Source organism: Columba livia, chromosome 10, assembly GCF_036013475.1.
Source record: "Columba livia isolate bColLiv1 breed racing homer chromosome 10, bColLiv1.pat.W.v2, whole genome shotgun sequence".
In the NCBI taxonomy this organism is placed as follows: domain Eukaryota; kingdom Metazoa; phylum Chordata; class Aves; order Columbiformes; family Columbidae; genus Columba; species Columba livia.
Genome location: NC_088611.1, coordinates 10,351,482 through 10,368,809, shown reverse-complemented (window position 1 = coordinate 10,368,809; position 17,328 = coordinate 10,351,482). Strand labels below are relative to the sequence as shown.

The 17,328-nt window shown below is 40.9% G+C and overlaps 1 protein-coding gene across 3 annotated transcripts in view; it reads right to left on the bottom strand.

The window, feature by feature from the left end:
* Positions 1 to 901: 901 nt before the first annotated feature.
* LOC110365253 (uncharacterized) overlaps positions 902 to 17,328 on the bottom strand; it is a 258,208-nt gene continuing 241,781 nt past the window's right edge. Inside the window, exons 7-8 of one of the 3 annotated variants that reach the window (XM_065074609.1) lie at positions 7,638 to 7,705; positions 902 to 3,159 (exon numbers count right to left, since the gene is read on the bottom strand). In XM_065074609.1, coding sequence (XP_064930681.1) covers positions 3,018 to 3,159; positions 7,638 to 7,705 — 210 coding nt within the window. In that variant the 3' untranslated portion in view covers positions 902 to 3,017. The other 2 variants (XM_065074610.1, XM_065074611.1) reach the window with 2 other exon arrangements.

The window sequence follows — 17,328 nt, the reverse complement described above, 5'->3', positions numbered from 1 at the left end:
AATTTGCACATCATTTTTTTTCATAGTAGCTCTTATATTTACCTGCTAAGGAACAAAAGGACTCACCTATTAGCTCTATGCTGAGCTCCCACCATCCCTGGAATGCTGTCCTGTCCTCTGCAGAGAGCCCACAGAAAAGCTTCTCCTGGACTGAAGAACTGAATACTCTTTTTTGGCAGTCTTTTCTGAGTCTCTCTTCTACCTGCATCAGTAATTTGATTGGAAATTTTTGCCATATAAGTGGGAATTACTTCTAATCCTCACATTATTAGAATACTTAGCACACAGGAACAATTTCTGAAGATAAAAGAAAAGTTTTAAATGAGTTTTGAAATATTCTTCTGAAAACTAATACAATAGCATAACTATTGGGTTTTTTAATAAAACCCATCAATTTGAATTCATGTATTTATATTAATGGATTTTGTGTCTATTCTAAACCTTGAGATGTTCTTAATTCAAGCCAAACTTTTCCATTATTAACCAGGAAGAAAGGGAGTTAGTCTACAATGCACAGTTATCAGACCAAAGCAAAGTTAGTCTACCAAAGGTGATTATATTAATAATGACATTTATGCTGCAGAAATTTAATTAGACTGAAAAAGAATTTGTAGTAAAGATGTCACAATAGCTCAAGACAAAATGAAAATCAGTCCAAAGGCATTCAGTCCTTAATTAGTTTCGCAGTAGTACATTAAAGACAAACTTAGAAAAATTGGTGGAGTGATGGGCTATTAGGGACCACTAAAATGTATAATGTCACATTTGATTTTTTACTTTTTGATGCTTCTAGATAAGACCAAGTGCAAAGTATTTTAAGAAATACAGGAGCTGTTTTTTATTTCTTTCTTCAGGGGATCAAACATTTTGCTTGTAATAAAACTAATGACAGTCACGAGCCTTGGCTGTTGACACTGGTTTATTTTTTTTTCCTGAACATTAAAAAATAATGAGCTGCATGACACCTTGGTTACAATATGCAAAACAGCGACTCTGTGTACAGACAACATTCAATTTATGTGTACTGCCTTCTGAAAAACGAGGAAGAAAAAGGTGTTTCTGATCATCCACAATAAGTTACTTTCTCGGTGTTTGCTTGTTCTGTGCGAGACACATGAAAGGAATAACAATGCAGAACGTTCATAAAAGAACCAGGAAGATTTTCAGGCTCCACTGATTGATCTGTATGTGTTCACATTTAGGTAAGAAAAGGAGATCTATGTAAAACACCTTGCAGTCACCTGTAAAAGAAGCGCAAAGCCGTGTGGCTCTGGCAGAGCTTTTCCAGCCAAGCACTCGAGTGCCGCCTGGCTCTGGGATGCTGATCCTCAGGGTCCCTGGCTGCTGCCCCCCAACATCAACTGCAAACTCCTGCTGCCTTTCAGCCTGAAGCTCACAATATAATGCATGGAATTGAAGCCACTTTCAAAAACCTCATTGTATGTTCTTATTAAAGGAAGAGACATGAAGGAGGAAATAAGTTCATCCAGACTAAAATCCTGGGAAGCTGCCATCTCTGACCAGGAGGTGACCACCATGAATTCTCTCTCTCACTTAGATATCAAACCAAGTCAGGTGTGTAAGTAGCCCAAATAGTATTCTCATTTAAAACAAAAAGCAGGGAGAAAACAACTAAACAAACAACAGAACAAATCAACCAGCCAAAGACAGAAAAGACAATAACATACAATTTGCCTGTTTTGGTGAAGGCACCTTAACCTTGCATAGCATAATGAAATTGTTTTGGCTGGAAAAGATCTTTAAGATCATCAAGTCAAATTGTTGAACTACCTGTTTTGATTTCATACAATACATTTTCTTCTATTTTATCCCAAGTGGAACAGATTAGGAAAATTCAAAATTAGGAAGAAAATATATTTAGTAGAAAAATCTACCACTACATAGATTTTAAACATCCTGACAGTAGTAGCAAAGGCTATTTTGAGAATGTTACTCAACTATATTCCTGCTTTAAACAGTTTCTGCATCAAACCTTATCTAAAGAACATAGCAAAGAAAAACAGAAGCTCTCCCTAATTTGCAAATTAGTTGATTTGCTGGGTTGACTAATGTTTTGCTTTTTATTGTAAACTTCATGCAACCATACCAATACTTATTTCTCATTTAAAGAAACACCCAACAGCTGTGTTAGATTGCTATCTGCTCACTGCATCCCCGTTAATATCTACAGAGCCTCAACAGCAGTGACACGCTATTTTCTAAATAAAAGTAAAGTTGCACTTGCCTAACATTAAACATATGGTCTTAAACTGTCTGTCTTCAAAATTTCTTCTTTCTCTTTGCCCTTACTCAAGGACAGAGACATTTCCCCCATCTTCAGGGTCACTTAAAATGCTGTTCTCAGCCTTTCAGTGCTCAGTGCATATGGTTCTCCCCATGCCATCTCCCACTGCAATCTTTCTGCCACGTTCCTCCCTGGCCTCGGGCTTTCTGTACAGGTGCTGCAGCAGACTGCTTCTTTACTGCTGAGTTGTGATGTTGTTATTCACTCTCTGTACTCTTCTACTCGGCTCGAGTCATGCTGTTCTCTTCTATGCTGGATTGTTAAACCAAAGTATGAATAGCATCCTTCCAAGAAAAAAAAAAAGAACACAACAAAAAAGGCTTTTCTTTCGACCTTCCATAGAGTCAACATAGGTCAAAGGCTTTTTCATCTGCATCTAAACATTTTTCATTATGGGAAAGGGGTAAAAATAACACTACATACATCAGCAGTATGAAAGAGCCTACTGCTGTGAATTTCGGAGTACAAATCTCACAGCCAGTGAGTAGACAGATTTTGTCTCACCAGTACTCAGGACATCACAGTTTCTTCAAACCTCACTTTGGTTTGGTTTCTTTATTAGAATCAAGAGCGATTTCTGAGTGAGGAGCTGGGCCAAAGCATCAGTGGGTGATGTGTATCTTGCAGGGAGGTCAGCATTTATACCCATCTCCTCCAGCTCATGTCTTCTCAGCACCCTTGTGACACTGGTCCAGCAGTGGCACAAGGGGGATCAGTTGTCCAGGAAGCTTAGCAAGGTGGAGAAAAAGACAACTCGTCTGTCACAAGTAGGCATGGAAGAAGGCAACCACAGCAGATGGCAGAGAAGAAACAACACACAGTGGCTTGTGCTGGATGACCAGCTGTCAGCATTTCTGGAAAAAAAAAAAAAAAACAACACATAATTACCATATAATTACATGCATCCCTCACACTCTGTCTTCTGCCTTGCACAGAGAATCCATCTTCATAATCTTTGGCGGACAAGAGGCACAAGAAGAAAGACCCCACAGCAGCAAAGCGCTCTGGCCAGCTTTTGAGGAGAGAACTCAGGTGGCCAGACTGATCCTGGCTCCTCTGCTGGCTGAAGCAAAGGCAGCTCAGCGCTCTCTGCCTGCCCTGCCATCTCTGTCACCACGACATGTCACTGTCACCATGACACATCACTCAGCCAATGCTGAGCACATCTCTGAAAGCCCAGTATGCTCGAGTCTTGTACTTTTAATGTCAAGGTCCAAGTTAGAGCAGAGAGTTTAGAGTTTAGTCTATTTAACATCTTCTGTAAAATTAATTACTCATCATTTGACAAAATAAATTGACCTTATAATTAAGTTTCTAAAATGCAATTACTGTAATTCTTTAAAATTGCTTTCTGTATACAGTATAAAGTTCTTTCCTGCCTTCCACCTCCCCTAATGCCATCCTCGCTGAGTGTAAGGCAGGGAAGAATTTAACCTCTAACACATAAGTGGCATACACTTATTTCCCTGGGAAACTGACCTGATCTAGAGCACTGGCTATTTATAACACATTCAAAAATAAATTGCAAGGCAAAAGAGTAGAAAGGCTGTTAAGAAAGGCTATATTTGTTGATAAAACTAGAAAAAGTAACATAGCTGTAGATTCCCATACAAAGTTATCTTCACAGCATGCTGTAAATTTTAAATTGTTGCTGAAAATGTACATTACTCACAACTAAAGCAACTCCCTACAACGAGCACAGCAATGCCACATGGTCAGAGCAAACCACCTCCGTTGTACACCTGTCAATCCAACCTTTAACAATTTCTTGTCTCTTTGCCCTATGGGATTTAGGGGCATTGCTCAGGACTAGTTCCCTCTGGAATGAGACGGCCTCATTTGCCTATGGCAGAATGGCAACATCGGTCCAGGAGAGCTGAGATGATACCAGAGATGTTTCACAGCTCAGCAGAGCCGTGAGCCAGCATGGCGATGAGAATCCTCATAGTATCCGTGACAGCTGCCCTGGAGAGTCTCCTCTTGGAGGGAACCAGCTGGCTCACAGCATCCAGCATGGACAGTCAGATGGTGAAGACCAAGAGCAAACAACCGAGCAAAGTTATTTGGCAACACAGATGGGCTTTGAGTCATTTATTGGATCTGTTTTTGAAGCACAGTGTGACCGTCGGAGCTGCAGTCAGGCTGTGGAAGAGCTTTGCAAGGAGCAGACAGTGGATACATGTGCCAAACATCCTCCCACCTTCTCACTGTCCCATTATCCCCTTGCTTAGTGTTGCCTGTTGCTGCGGTTGCTGTCAGCCAACCCCGCAGTACTACGCAGCAGCTCTGGAGACAGCTTGTGTTATCCTGGCTGAGTGAGAGCACTGGAACACTTTTATTCAAAAAAATCTAGGATAGTTGAGGAAAGCTCAGTTTAAGCCGACTCTACTGGATAATCTTTCTGAATAACATCTGCATTTGACCTGGAGCAGAGGAAAGATTAGAAATTTCCGATCATTAGTTCTCATGAATACAGGTCTCCAAGTATTCCTCACAAGCCCGGAGCATCACTTGCTAATGAAACCACTTCTCCCTCTGCCACATTCAAAGCAGGCAATCGCAGGAGAAGATGGTCACAGGCAATGTTTGCCCACGGCGCTGCGTCTCGGCATCGAGGAGTCGGCAGGTGCACGAATCACGGGACACAGGCTTGAGGCTTGCAGGGACTCAGCAGCCAGGCGGGAAGAGACGTCGACTCAAAAGGAACTAAATTTCTTTCATTCTCTCCTTGTTTTTCTGGATAGCTATGAGCATTTGTCCCTTTTCATTCCCCTTGCTAACTCCTACCAGCAGAGAAAACCATCAAAGAATTACACATTAACAGAGAGACAGCCTACCTGCGCCAGCAAAGCGAGACTCAAAGTCTCTGCACCAACTTCTTATGATGAAATATTGATAGAAAATACAGTTTAAAATCAGTCACTTCTTTATATACAAATCTTTTTTGTTCAACTGTAGCCTAGTGGTACCAGATTGCTTTTCTAACTTACATATGAATAAAACTGAGTTTTCAAAACCAGCAAGTACATCTTGTGCAAAATTTCAAAAGAGATTATTTTTTTTCAGTTTGCATTTTTCCCATTTGTCATTTTCAGCAGCACATTGTGAAACTAAGGGTATAGGAAAATGTGGTGGGGTTGGTTTGTTTGTGGGTTTTATTTTTTTTTAATTTATTTTTAACACACTGTAACTTTCCAATATTTTGTTCTTTGCCCTGTAGTAAAAAGGAAAAGGAAATAACATTAATTGAAAGAAGAATTTTCTTGCACTAGAATTACCCAAAACCATGATCAACGCTCTTCTTATAGGAAAATCTGAGAAATATTTTCATGAGATATTCATAGACACAATGTGCTAACAAGAGGTTTTCAGTCAAAACTTTTCACTGGGTCTGCTTAACATGGTTACATGTATGTTCCAAGTCTTGTTTCTAGCATACCAGAAGGCCGGAGGGTTTTGTCTCAGCTACTTTTTTTCAGAATGAACACCACATTTCCCTTGAGGTCCTTGCAATCGCTTTATGGGGCCACATACTCTTTGCTTCACTTAGCCATGATTAATTACTCTAACCCTTCCTGCAGGGTCACGGTGGAGCTCCAGGCTGCAGGTATCTACCCAGTCTCGGGCTTTTAGAAGCTTTTTGGCTGCAGGATGATGGTACAACTCCTAGATGCTACTGCACCTCCTAGTACAACCTCCAGGTAACCACAAGAAGTCTTTCCATGACGAGAAATCTCATTTGAACCCAACCAAGTACACCCAACCAAGGCTCCTGTCCTGTACACTACCACCGCAGAGACTGGGACTTCCAAACACCTCAGTGAAGCAAATGTTTTGTGCCATCACTCAATATCTGCTGGTTTGATGCATTTTGGAACTACTGCATGCTGATAATTGGTAAAATTTGCTGTAACTATCTAATGACCATGGTGAAAGATATAAAGTAGCATCCCAGAAGCCCTCAACTAATTCTTTGGCATCTAATTAATTACACAATTTATTTGTTGACCTCCTTGTCAAATTTTGTGGAGTTCTAATTAGTTGATAAAATGCTGGAACTACCAAAGGCATGCTGTAGTTTTGGTTGGTCAACTTTGACACAGAAGTGCTACACACATTGTCTCTGGCATGTTGTGTACAGTTTAGTGAGACAGATCAAGAGCAACCAGAACACAAAAGGCTGCGAAGATGAACTTGGCAAGATTATGTGAGTAAAATATCATCACCTGAAGCCATGCCACCTTGCTGGGATAACATCTAATCTCTCATGTCAAGCTACATAAACCAGGGTAATGAGTGAGGAGCACCTAGACGGCCCGGGAAGGGGCACTCATTAGTCAGCATGTAGCGCGCTGTCACCTCAGTCAGAAGCACACTGATTCCTACAGCCAGGACAGGACAAGTTGCCTTTGCACGAGTGCCTTTGGATGAGTGGCAAAACCCAAAGGACAGCAAAAATAACTACTGATCCTGTTGTGCGAGTTTCTCCCATATACATTTTCCTGGTGTGAACACAGCTCAGAGACTTCAGAGCCCTTTTGGGCTCTTCAGGAATAAACGAAACCTTATACCAGCTTCTAAGATGTTTGAAGATTAAGCAGCATGTCCATTGCAACCACACCATGCAGCCTACAATCTGCATTGTAGATAGAGAAAGGGTGGCCAAAGTGGAAGACATTTTCCCCATACAGCATATAACCTCTTCTTCCCTTGAGCTCTCTTTTTCTCAATTGCACCTTTTATTGACAGATGCAAAGCAAGACTAATGAACTATTGATAACCCTGGCACAAAGAATTATTAGACAAAGCAATTTTATTTTGTGGGCATTGATTTATATGTCACAACCACAGTACAAATGAAAATGGTAGTTTAGGTAGATGAACTTGAATGCTAAACAGGTGGTCATCCTGTTTATTCTTAATACCTGGCCTAAATGCATTCATAAGATACATTTACATGTACCTCTGCACACTCTATATAATTATAGATATGTTGACAGATTTTCTAGATAATTACTGGTATTTGGACAGAAACCTAAAACAACCCAGACATTAAAACAGGGCTGCTGTTTTGAAGGCCATGAATCTTGACTAACATCATGCTAATTTGAACCAGCGATTCCCAAACACATACACGCAAAAAGCTACGTCCAGGCACAAAAGGTAATCAACAAGTGAAAATATGTGAAAAGAAGGGGTTCGTCCTAGAACACCTTAAGCAGCCTATAATAAGTATGAAATTCGCTGACCTAAGAAAGAGCACAGGCTGAAAAAGAAGGATGGTTTTACCATTTGACCGCAGGCACACACCACAGACCTGCCCACCACTGACCTGTGGCAACATCCAGAAACCTGGAGAGCTGGAGCCCATTCAGAGCCAGCAAAGCTGCTGATCAGCACCTGCAAGGAAATAAACTCTGTCTGAACCAGAGAACCAGGCAGATACGGCATCCAAATTCTAATTCTCCTCTATTCTGCCATTTGTCTGACATTTGATGGCAATTGCTGCGTTAAGGGCTGTCGTAACCCCAACAGAATTATGAGAAGAGTAGTGAAATTTGTCCTCTTACCCTGGCAAACCCAGAGGGACATTTCAAAGACTAAGACACAGACATCTAATTTTGCTGGCTTTCCAACAGCAAATAGGTAGCCAGCACCCATTTTTGTCTTTAAAAGCTTCCTCCAGCTCTCCTGGTGAGCAATGAATCATTTCTTAAAAAGAATGGCCATCGGTCTCTCCACCATCATGATTAATACTCAAACCCCTCCAGAACACAAGCTCAGATAAAACAAGACAAAGGGCACATACATGAGAAGTCATTTGATGAAATCCCCAGGATTTCCAAGAGAAGGTTGTCCAACCTGCAGTTTCAGTCTGGAAAAACGTAAAATAAAACTGCCCTCTAATGAACTTTTAGAGGAAAAAAAGTCTCGTTTTTTTCAATACAAGCCATGGAAACAGGACTCTTCCTGCGTCTCAGGCTCTGTTGAACATGACACTCAAAAGCCATCTCCAATATGCCAGGGATTAAATTATTTTCTGAAACCCAGTTCATTCCCATCATTATTACTGGCATAAAGCTGTGAGTTTTCTCACTTTCCCCCACTTTTTTTCCAATGCTAGAAATAGATTAAACTGGTACTTTAGGATACTGAGCTGCAGTTTCAGCTGAGCTCTGTGATTCACAGAGATTTATCAAAAATGACAAGATTCAACATCTAGGAGATGTCTCATAGTGCCCAGGAGGTCAAAGAAGATGCAGCAGTTCCAACAGTAACCAGAGAGAAAATAAGTGTTAGAAAAAGAACTGCGTGGTCCTTGAAAATCAAAGGGCTGACAGAAATGGGAAGATGCTGTGCTGATCAGTACTGTGTGTTAGTGGTCAAGAAAGAGTCACTGCCTGTCTCCTCAAAATGAAAAAGCAGGGAAAGCTGCCCCTCATTTCAGCTCCAAGGGCTGGTATAACCTTACTTGCAGTTACCTGTCAAAGCCTCCAAGATGCAGAGGTTTTCTCCTGTTCCATTTGCAAACAGTGTGGTATTTTCTGGAAAGTGATAAGTATCTATTTGCTATCACTTCTTCTAAGTTAAGCTATCACTGGAATAGTAAAACATAGTATTCTGTAAGTGCATTCTCTTTTTTACACACATGGGTGTAAAGCAAATGATGATATATTTGAAAAAGGCTAAGAAAAAATTCAAATATTTGGATAGTAAATACTTATGAACCACAAAATCATCTCCTCTGCATAATCAGCCTTTGCTTGGATAACCCATTCTGCATAATGTAATACTTACGATTGAGAACCACCTTGCAACCAGACTGCATCATTTCTACTAAAATTAATAGAACACAGATGGAACAGAGGCACTGACAGAGACTGGATTTCACCGTATCAGCAGCAGAAGCATCCTTGCCCCGTGCCAGAGCAGGATCAAGTGCACCCTGTGCTCTGCTGCTACAGAAGTCCTTCTCACACAGAAATAAAATACAGAAACCCTGGGGCTACTTCCAAGTTGCACAGTGCCCAGGTAGGATTCTGCCTTTTTCCTCTTGATTCCTACAATGAAAGTTAAATTTAGGGTTTCATACAATGAAAGTGAATTGGAAACACCAGTACTTGGTGCTCTATATTATCTCTCTGAATTTTTTTAGCAGTGTCAGTCTCTCGCATGTACATGGCAGGTGTCTGCGTTGTCTTTGTCGATGTTGCTGCCTGTCTGTGACCTTGGACAGGCTGCACGTTCAGCACATCAGGCATCCCCACACGCTTGTCTGCAGCCAAGGAAACATTGCTCTTCATTACACTTCTTGCATCTGCCTTTCATTCAGGTGTACTTTAGAAAGGGCTTATTCCAAGGTTGTACACAGTAACCAAGAGATAACATAAAAAAAAAATCAGTATCATAGAACATAAACTCAGCCACCTCAAGTTCACAGCAATATTTCATTAGCTATTTCATGCACATAAACTGAAGTAACCAGAGCTGAAGGCAAGGGCAGTGAGTATAACCACAGCAAGATATGAGAGCACCCAGATTTCTTCTAATAAATAATGATTCTAATAAACACCTATAAGAGACATCCATTACAAAGCAATAATTTGCACAGCAAAAAGGAATCTGAAAAATAAAGCTCTGCAATAAAAGCAGTGCTGCACTCAGGTAGGACTTTCTAGGTCTCCTAATTCTTTTACAGAAGTCAAAGGCAAATTCTTCCACAAAGAACCAACATGCTGGCCATCCTCCCCTCCTTCCCATGCACCGGGAGCGTTGCCTTTACAGATTTGGCAATAGCTTGAAGGAGTGAGGTTAATCCAGATGAGTGAAATCGAAATAACTGCCGTAAGACCTTTGGGAAAGCTTAATCCAATCTTCTCTTGTGAACTAGATATTATTCTCCTTCTACTTGCCTTCAGTGGTGATAAACTGCAGACAAAAGAGATACAGGACTCACACACCTCACATTTAACCACTCATAGTAAATACCCTTCTTGCTTTTGCTTATCTTACAGCCTAGTATGGATTTCCTTTTAGTAACCTCCTGAATTACAATCAAATTATACTTTTGGGGCCACTGAATTGCATGACTTGCAATACCTTAATGAGTTCTGTTATGGCTCCTCAGGAAGGACTTGTAATCCTTGTCTTATTCTATATTTCAGTGAGACTTAAGGATATGCTTCACTGCTATGTAGAATAGCATGTACCTTAAATTTGCCAGAGTAAGTTCCATGCAAACAGTGCATGGGCAAGTGCACTGCCTCTTATAAGAAAAATTTGAAGAATATATGTTTCTTCTTTTGCCTTACAGTGACAGTCCAGGCTTTCAATGGTACAGTAATTCCAAAAACTCTTTCAGACATTTTATTCAATTTGATTTAATGGCGCACAGTCTATATGTCAGGTGTTGGCTGCTCTGCAAACTATTTGAAAATAAATGAAAGCATTAATGTTCAGAAATGGTGCAGCATGCCACATTCCTCTTGACACCACTGACAGCATATTTCTTAGTTACGCTTTCATCCTATAATAAATTGTTGCTTTGTTAGTTACAGGCGACGCAGCAAAGAAAACATAGTATCTGGTCTATAGCTTTCTTCACTACCCTGAAATCAATTTTTGAATTACATAAACATTTAGGTAATTGAAATAAAGAGAGAATAAACACAATATAAAAGTCCTGAAGAGATTTCTTGTCAGATCTGACTGCTCTCCCCTGGAATTTCCAAGGTCAGGATGAAGTCCAAGGTAAATGTGCTGATTCTTCAGCAGTCAGCTCAGCCTGAGGAGGTGCAGCTGTTCTCCTCCTCCCAGCTCCCCCGCGCAGCATCCAACAGGAAAACCAGAAAACTTTTACATATATTTCTATTGCACAGGCCTGAGCTAAGAGCTACAGTCTCCTGCACTGTCTGACACGGTAAGAGGTATATTCTCTAGCCCGTGTTTGCAGCCAGAACATCCTGTCACCTCGCAGGGATCCTCTGGCCAAGACCGTCAGCCCTTGGTTACTTCTCCAACTGGGCAGACTCCGGGACAGAAGCACTCAGTTGGTTTTGGAAATCAGATCTTTTAGGGTGTTTTATGCTGACTTCCTGATGAGTTTCAATAAACTTGACAAGTAACTTTTCCTCCTCCCTCCCCCAAAGCGTAGGTACTATCTTGCAATTATACTGAGTAATCAAATAATTTCTTCAACAAGATATCTCCCAGTACAGCTGAACGAATACATGGATAAGCAAGTATAGCAGTAGATTATTGACCATAATTGAGTAAGGAATAAAACAAGGTTTTGAGATTACACTTTGAAATAGTGGATGAATTTTCTGCTGCTAAAAATAGGTTATTTTTGGAGGGTGTATATGACATCTCCAGAAAAAGATCATAGTAGGTATCTCTGAATACTTCCTCCGTTGATAGCAAATCAGGGCTATATAATTAATCGAGAGATTCTGCTTAGAAGACAAAGCACATAGAAAAACTACTTTATTTTCAATACTATCGATTTTGCACCAGTTAAAACAAGTGCACTGTATCATACCATCGCCACCACCCCACACAGAAGAACTGGAATAAACTGAGCTAATTTAAAAATTTATATTGGTTTGAACAAAGTCACTTTAATGTTTATTCCCACTTGGGTTTGAACTTCTGTGCAATAGGGTTCCTTACTGCCACTGACTCTGCTCAGCATCCTGAAGACAGACACCACCTGGAAGAAAGTAGCTACTAAATAGAGATTACAAAAATATGGACTGTTTGACCAATGCAATTCTCATTATTTCCAAACAAACTAAACTAAAAGTAAGCTTAGATCTAGAGAGGATCTCAAAGGATCTCAGTTATGCAAAATGCCACTCCTGTACCCAAAGTAGCTCTTATTTAGCAGCTCCTACAGCTACTGCAGCAAAACAATCAGCAGAGGCAGCAGGATGTTTTTTAGCACCATGGTGGTTCACACAACCTGAAAGCACAACAAGGACATTTTGGAGATAAGAACGTCTGTGCCTTCAAAGAGAAAACAAAGGGAAAGACTTTCCTTTTAGAGGAACCAAACACATGGCATGCAAGCCTGAGGAGCCTGGCTCCCGCCCCACCACCTCCTCCACTGCTCCACGGAGGGGACAGCCGCACTCCTCACAGGGTGACACTGGGCACCTTCCTCCATGTGCCAGCACAGCATCCTGGGGAAGCCAGTGGCCTGGGACACTCATACACTAAGTACCTAATCATAGGTCCACTAAGAAAAATTACACACTCCGTAGATAATCAAAGCAGGAAATTCCTCTGTCTGCAACTACTAGGTGGGAGACAAAAATCTCTCTTCTCCCTTTATCCCATCTTGCTTTTTTTAAAAAACGTTATCATGTTTTTTTTCCAATTGCATTCCCAACAAGCTGTCAGGTCAGAAACAGAGTTTGCCAGCCCTGAAATGAAGTAATCTTTGCTGGCAACATCATTTATCAGGACATGGAAAAAAATGTTCAAATAACATGTAGGAGGAAATTTCCCCATAAGACAATTTGAAGAGTTGTCGACAGGTACCAGATGAATGGAGAGAAGTGCTGGATGCCACGTGTCGAGCAGCAAAGAGGATGAATAGTTTTCAGCAGCACTGATTTCAAATGGAAAATGAATTTTCTTTCTGACTGGGTCCAAAGTGCTTTTCACCCTCATCTTCCTTCAAATAGCTTGGGATTGGAGTCTGCTGAATGCCGTGTGTGATGAGAAGTGATTCAGAAAAGGAGGGACATTGCCAGATGCATCCCATAGAGCCCCAGCTCAACTGGCAGTTGCGGGGTCACAGTGGCCTTTCCAACACACACACACTGTGCATATTTGTCCATAATATTCACTATTTGCGCCACACAGTTGGGGGAGGAAGACAATCTCCGTGATTTATCAATCTCTCTAAGGTCTCAGGCAGCAGGACTTCTGCTGGCCAAATCATGCACTAGTTTTTCCCAAAATCAATGTTTGTGATAACAAAACAAAACACGACAGATGTATTCTACCTTAAAACATACATGCTGCATTCGCATGAGTACAAAAAGGGTTAATATTGAAATAGACATCATGAATATTGAAATGCATTTGCAAATTAAAAGACTTCGACTGCATCCTTGTCATTTGTGTGTTTTCCACAAATATTTAAAAGGGAACTTCCCTGGCAGAAACATTCATCAGAACAGAAAGTTTTTAAGATGTAACTCACTCAAGTTACAGCAAATATTCACAAAACAGATACTTTAAATTGGTGTTTATACACAGGAGGAAGTTGATTCTGGGAACCTCCAACTAGGCAGCAGAAACTTTTCCTTCAGCTGCCTTAGGAAAAAAAAAAAAAAGGCTTATTTTGATAAATTATTCAGCAAAGATTTTTGAAATGGCAAATATAAATGTGAGAAAAAGACAAACTTCATCTGTAAATTATTCACTCCGCATTGTGAGGGAAGGAAATGCCTCAGCAAGCCAAGCTGGGAGCAGGAGCTGCGCGAAGTCATGTACATTAACTGTGCGCAACCAGCAGCTGAGTAACTCCTGGATACTGACCCTCCTGAAAGCTCTAAACTGGGGCCTCCAGCCCAAGAATCTTCCTAATTAGAGTAATTTCTAACAGCCTCATCTTCCAACTTGATGCCCAGGAGCACATCAGTGCTTTATGAACACTAAACCCCACGGCCACCAACTCCATCCCCTTCCTTTCACTAAAGCAGCTCTATTTTTCATCTTTAAAATAGACAGGATCTTCCCTTTGCCTTTTCTAACTGCTTGCACTGATCAATTGAGACAATATTGTTTTTTATCAGTCTAATGTCTTTGATGAGACACCTCCAAACCCTAACAGTATCTAAAGCATTAGGAGCAACAAATATTTAGCCTTTCAGTTTAATCATGATAATAAAGGGATGTGGAAGCCTGTCCCTGTAATTTCACACAGAAGCTTTCTTCTACATATAAAATATTGTACAGTTCTCCAGTTTTGTTAGATTTCCTCACATAGATGTAACCTTCACACAAACAAATCCATCATATTACCAGGTGCACTCATTTTTATTTTCATGGGAATATGGCATAAGAAGTGTGTGGATAGAAGGCAACAACACAAACAGGATGGGTTTGCTGGTTTGAAAGCAGAGCTTCAAATATCCTGGCCTGTCTTCCAATTTTATTTAACTTACAGAATTTTTAGGTTTAGAAAATAGTCCATTAAGGATAACTAGACCAGAAACATGTCTGATTATCCTATATGCTTTCTGTCAAGTATATGGGCTAACGTGTTTTTATTAATTCAGTGTTTTTCAAGGGAGATACAATTGTATTACAATCAGTATGTAGGTGGCTCATTTTTCCCTCCTCACATTCCCCTTGACAGTTGTTTGAAATAACATTCATGAAACAGTATAAAAAAGTTGAAGGAAATTAATTAAGCAATCTTGGAGGAAAAATAAGGTGTCTTTTCAATAGTACTTGGATTATTCAGTCTTGTAGTGCTGCATATTGTAATTTCCTAAGCAGAAAAAGCAGAATGCTGTACCTCTGCATGACTATGAAACATCACATTTGGAACATCACTATTGGTAAAGTTCTTGTCCTCGATCCTCGCAGCAGAACCCCGTGTGTCCAGCACAGCCCAGCAACCACCCACTGAAATTCCTCCATCACAGCAGCTCTTCTGTGGGAGGAATCAAGGTTTTCAGGTCCCCCCAATATTCTACCTGCTTTTTGGCACTGAAGGTTGAGAGCAGAGATGGTAATGCCATCTTTCAATTTAATATTAACAGATTAACAAAACCCTGCTTTTTAAAAGTCACTGTTGTTCTGCAGCATTTAAATTAATACTGTCCAATTTTTTTCAACAGCCACATGTATGCACTGAAGAGAGTGTTTCCAGCTTTCCACCCATAACGAGATTAACCACATGCCATATACACTTTATCACATACACTCCCATTTCCACCCCACGTACTTCTATGGGCTCATTTGCTTTTTTTTGCTTCTCCAACTATACCAACCTCACTGACTTAGCTATGAGGCCAGCACTCATCCCAAGCTCTTATTTAATTAAACCAGTAACATGACCAGCAGAAGTGGCATGGTGAATTAATTTGTGGTCTTCCCAGCAAAAGCCCAAGATGCAGCCCTCCCCACACTGAGCTGGGCAGGTGAGCGGTCGTTCAACAGTTTTACTGCACTAGATCTCAGCCAGCTCTTGGTTTGTCACGGGATTCAGGGAACACAAGACTCCGGCTGTCCCGCTCAGTCCCCCAGGCCATGGCACGGAGTATGGCCACATCACTGCCCTCCCCGCACCCAGCCAAAATAACCAGAGCAGACCTGACACTCACAGCAAACCTCCACTGCACATAATCTAAAGGAATCCTAATGCAACAGAAGACTAGTCACAAAATTAATTTCCATGTACCTAAACCAAATAACTACTTAAGTTCAAGAAAATGGTTATGAAAACATGTACGTAAAGACACTTGTATCTGTTTCTGATTGCTGGGAGAGTCCCAGCTACCTTATTGAATACAATCCTCAGGTAATTCTTAATTTCACGTTAGAATTATCAGTTCCTCAAGGCAATAACAAAGGAAAGACCACAGGTATAATGGCAACAGCTTCCGTTATTCACAATGAATCTGCTCAGTACTAAGCCAAAGGGAAGGGATTAACTCTGACTTCTGCAAGCAGCTTGCCAAACACTTAGTTAATCTTTCTCATCAGATGCTGTTTTTACATGAGCAATGACTTCAGCATCTATCCACCTTTCCATATACCTGGCTTAATGGCTTCACCAGCATCACTCAAGAACAGCGAGCTTGTCAGCAGCAGTGCATCAGCCTGACTAAATCTAACTCCCACTCACGGGCAGGACTGAAGGCAGGAAAATCTGGATTCTCCTTTTCTGCCTCCATTGCTACATTACCTTGGGCAAGGCTGCCAAAGCCATGTTACCAGAGGCACAACCTCCATTCTGCTCTTCATGAAGGTGGGTGCTGGAGCTCAGCATTTGCCAACCAGGATCTGACCCTCTCCAACGCTCTGTTTCTCACTGTAAAGAGGTCTGGGAAATGCTCCTTCCAAGAGGCTCTGGAAGACTTAGTCTGTAATTGCTTGTAAACCACTTAAGTGGTAAGTGATATAGAAAATCCAAAGTGGTAATTGTAATAGAGGCTTGAGATTAATCTATTTTTGGCATGTTAGACCTGCTTATGGACTTGATTCAAGGCAGTTACTGAAAACTGTAAAGTGTCCAAAAAGTGACAGAAAAAATAGTTTGATTAAAACCATTCCAGAGGCAAATCCAATCTTCAGAACGTCTTCTGAAAACTATTGTTGTGGCCTGCAGACGAAGCTCTCTTAAACATTTTCTGGTCACAACAGGAGACAGAAACCTGGGAAGAACCATAATAAGTTTATGTTGAATAAAAAGGTGCTCCAGCTTTGGACTGCCAGGAAAGCAAGTGACGAGAGGATGCGTTTCCTCTCCTGCTTATCCCCAAAGCAAAACTGCGTTAAGAAAGTCAGTGATGAGAGGTGATGGGAATCTGCCAACAGGGGATAAGGTCCCCAACATAAAGCTTTTTTTGTCCAGAATTCAGGGCTGAGATCACCGAAGAGGAGACACCAGGTTATATTTTGCTCATCTCTCCTCATACGAGTGATGACCAAGAGAAGATGTTAGTGACCATGGCACGGAAACCATGGGCAAAGTGGTGGCGTTTGGTATTATTCTCCACACTACACAGTAAAACTGTCAGTGCACTAATACACTATTTGGTATGAGGACACAGAAATCCTTGGTTTATCTCCATCTCCCAGAAACATGTAGCATCAGTTTGCTATCAGGTACCAGAAACAACCTGCTTCCCCAAAAAACGCAACTTTTACGAATTTTCCACCAACTTCCACTTTACGTAGCCTCAAGGTTAAGATAACCCTTTATTACAAAAAAAAAAAAAAAAAAATAAAACCAAATCATTTCCTTCCCATTTACTTTGGATTAATGGATGTTG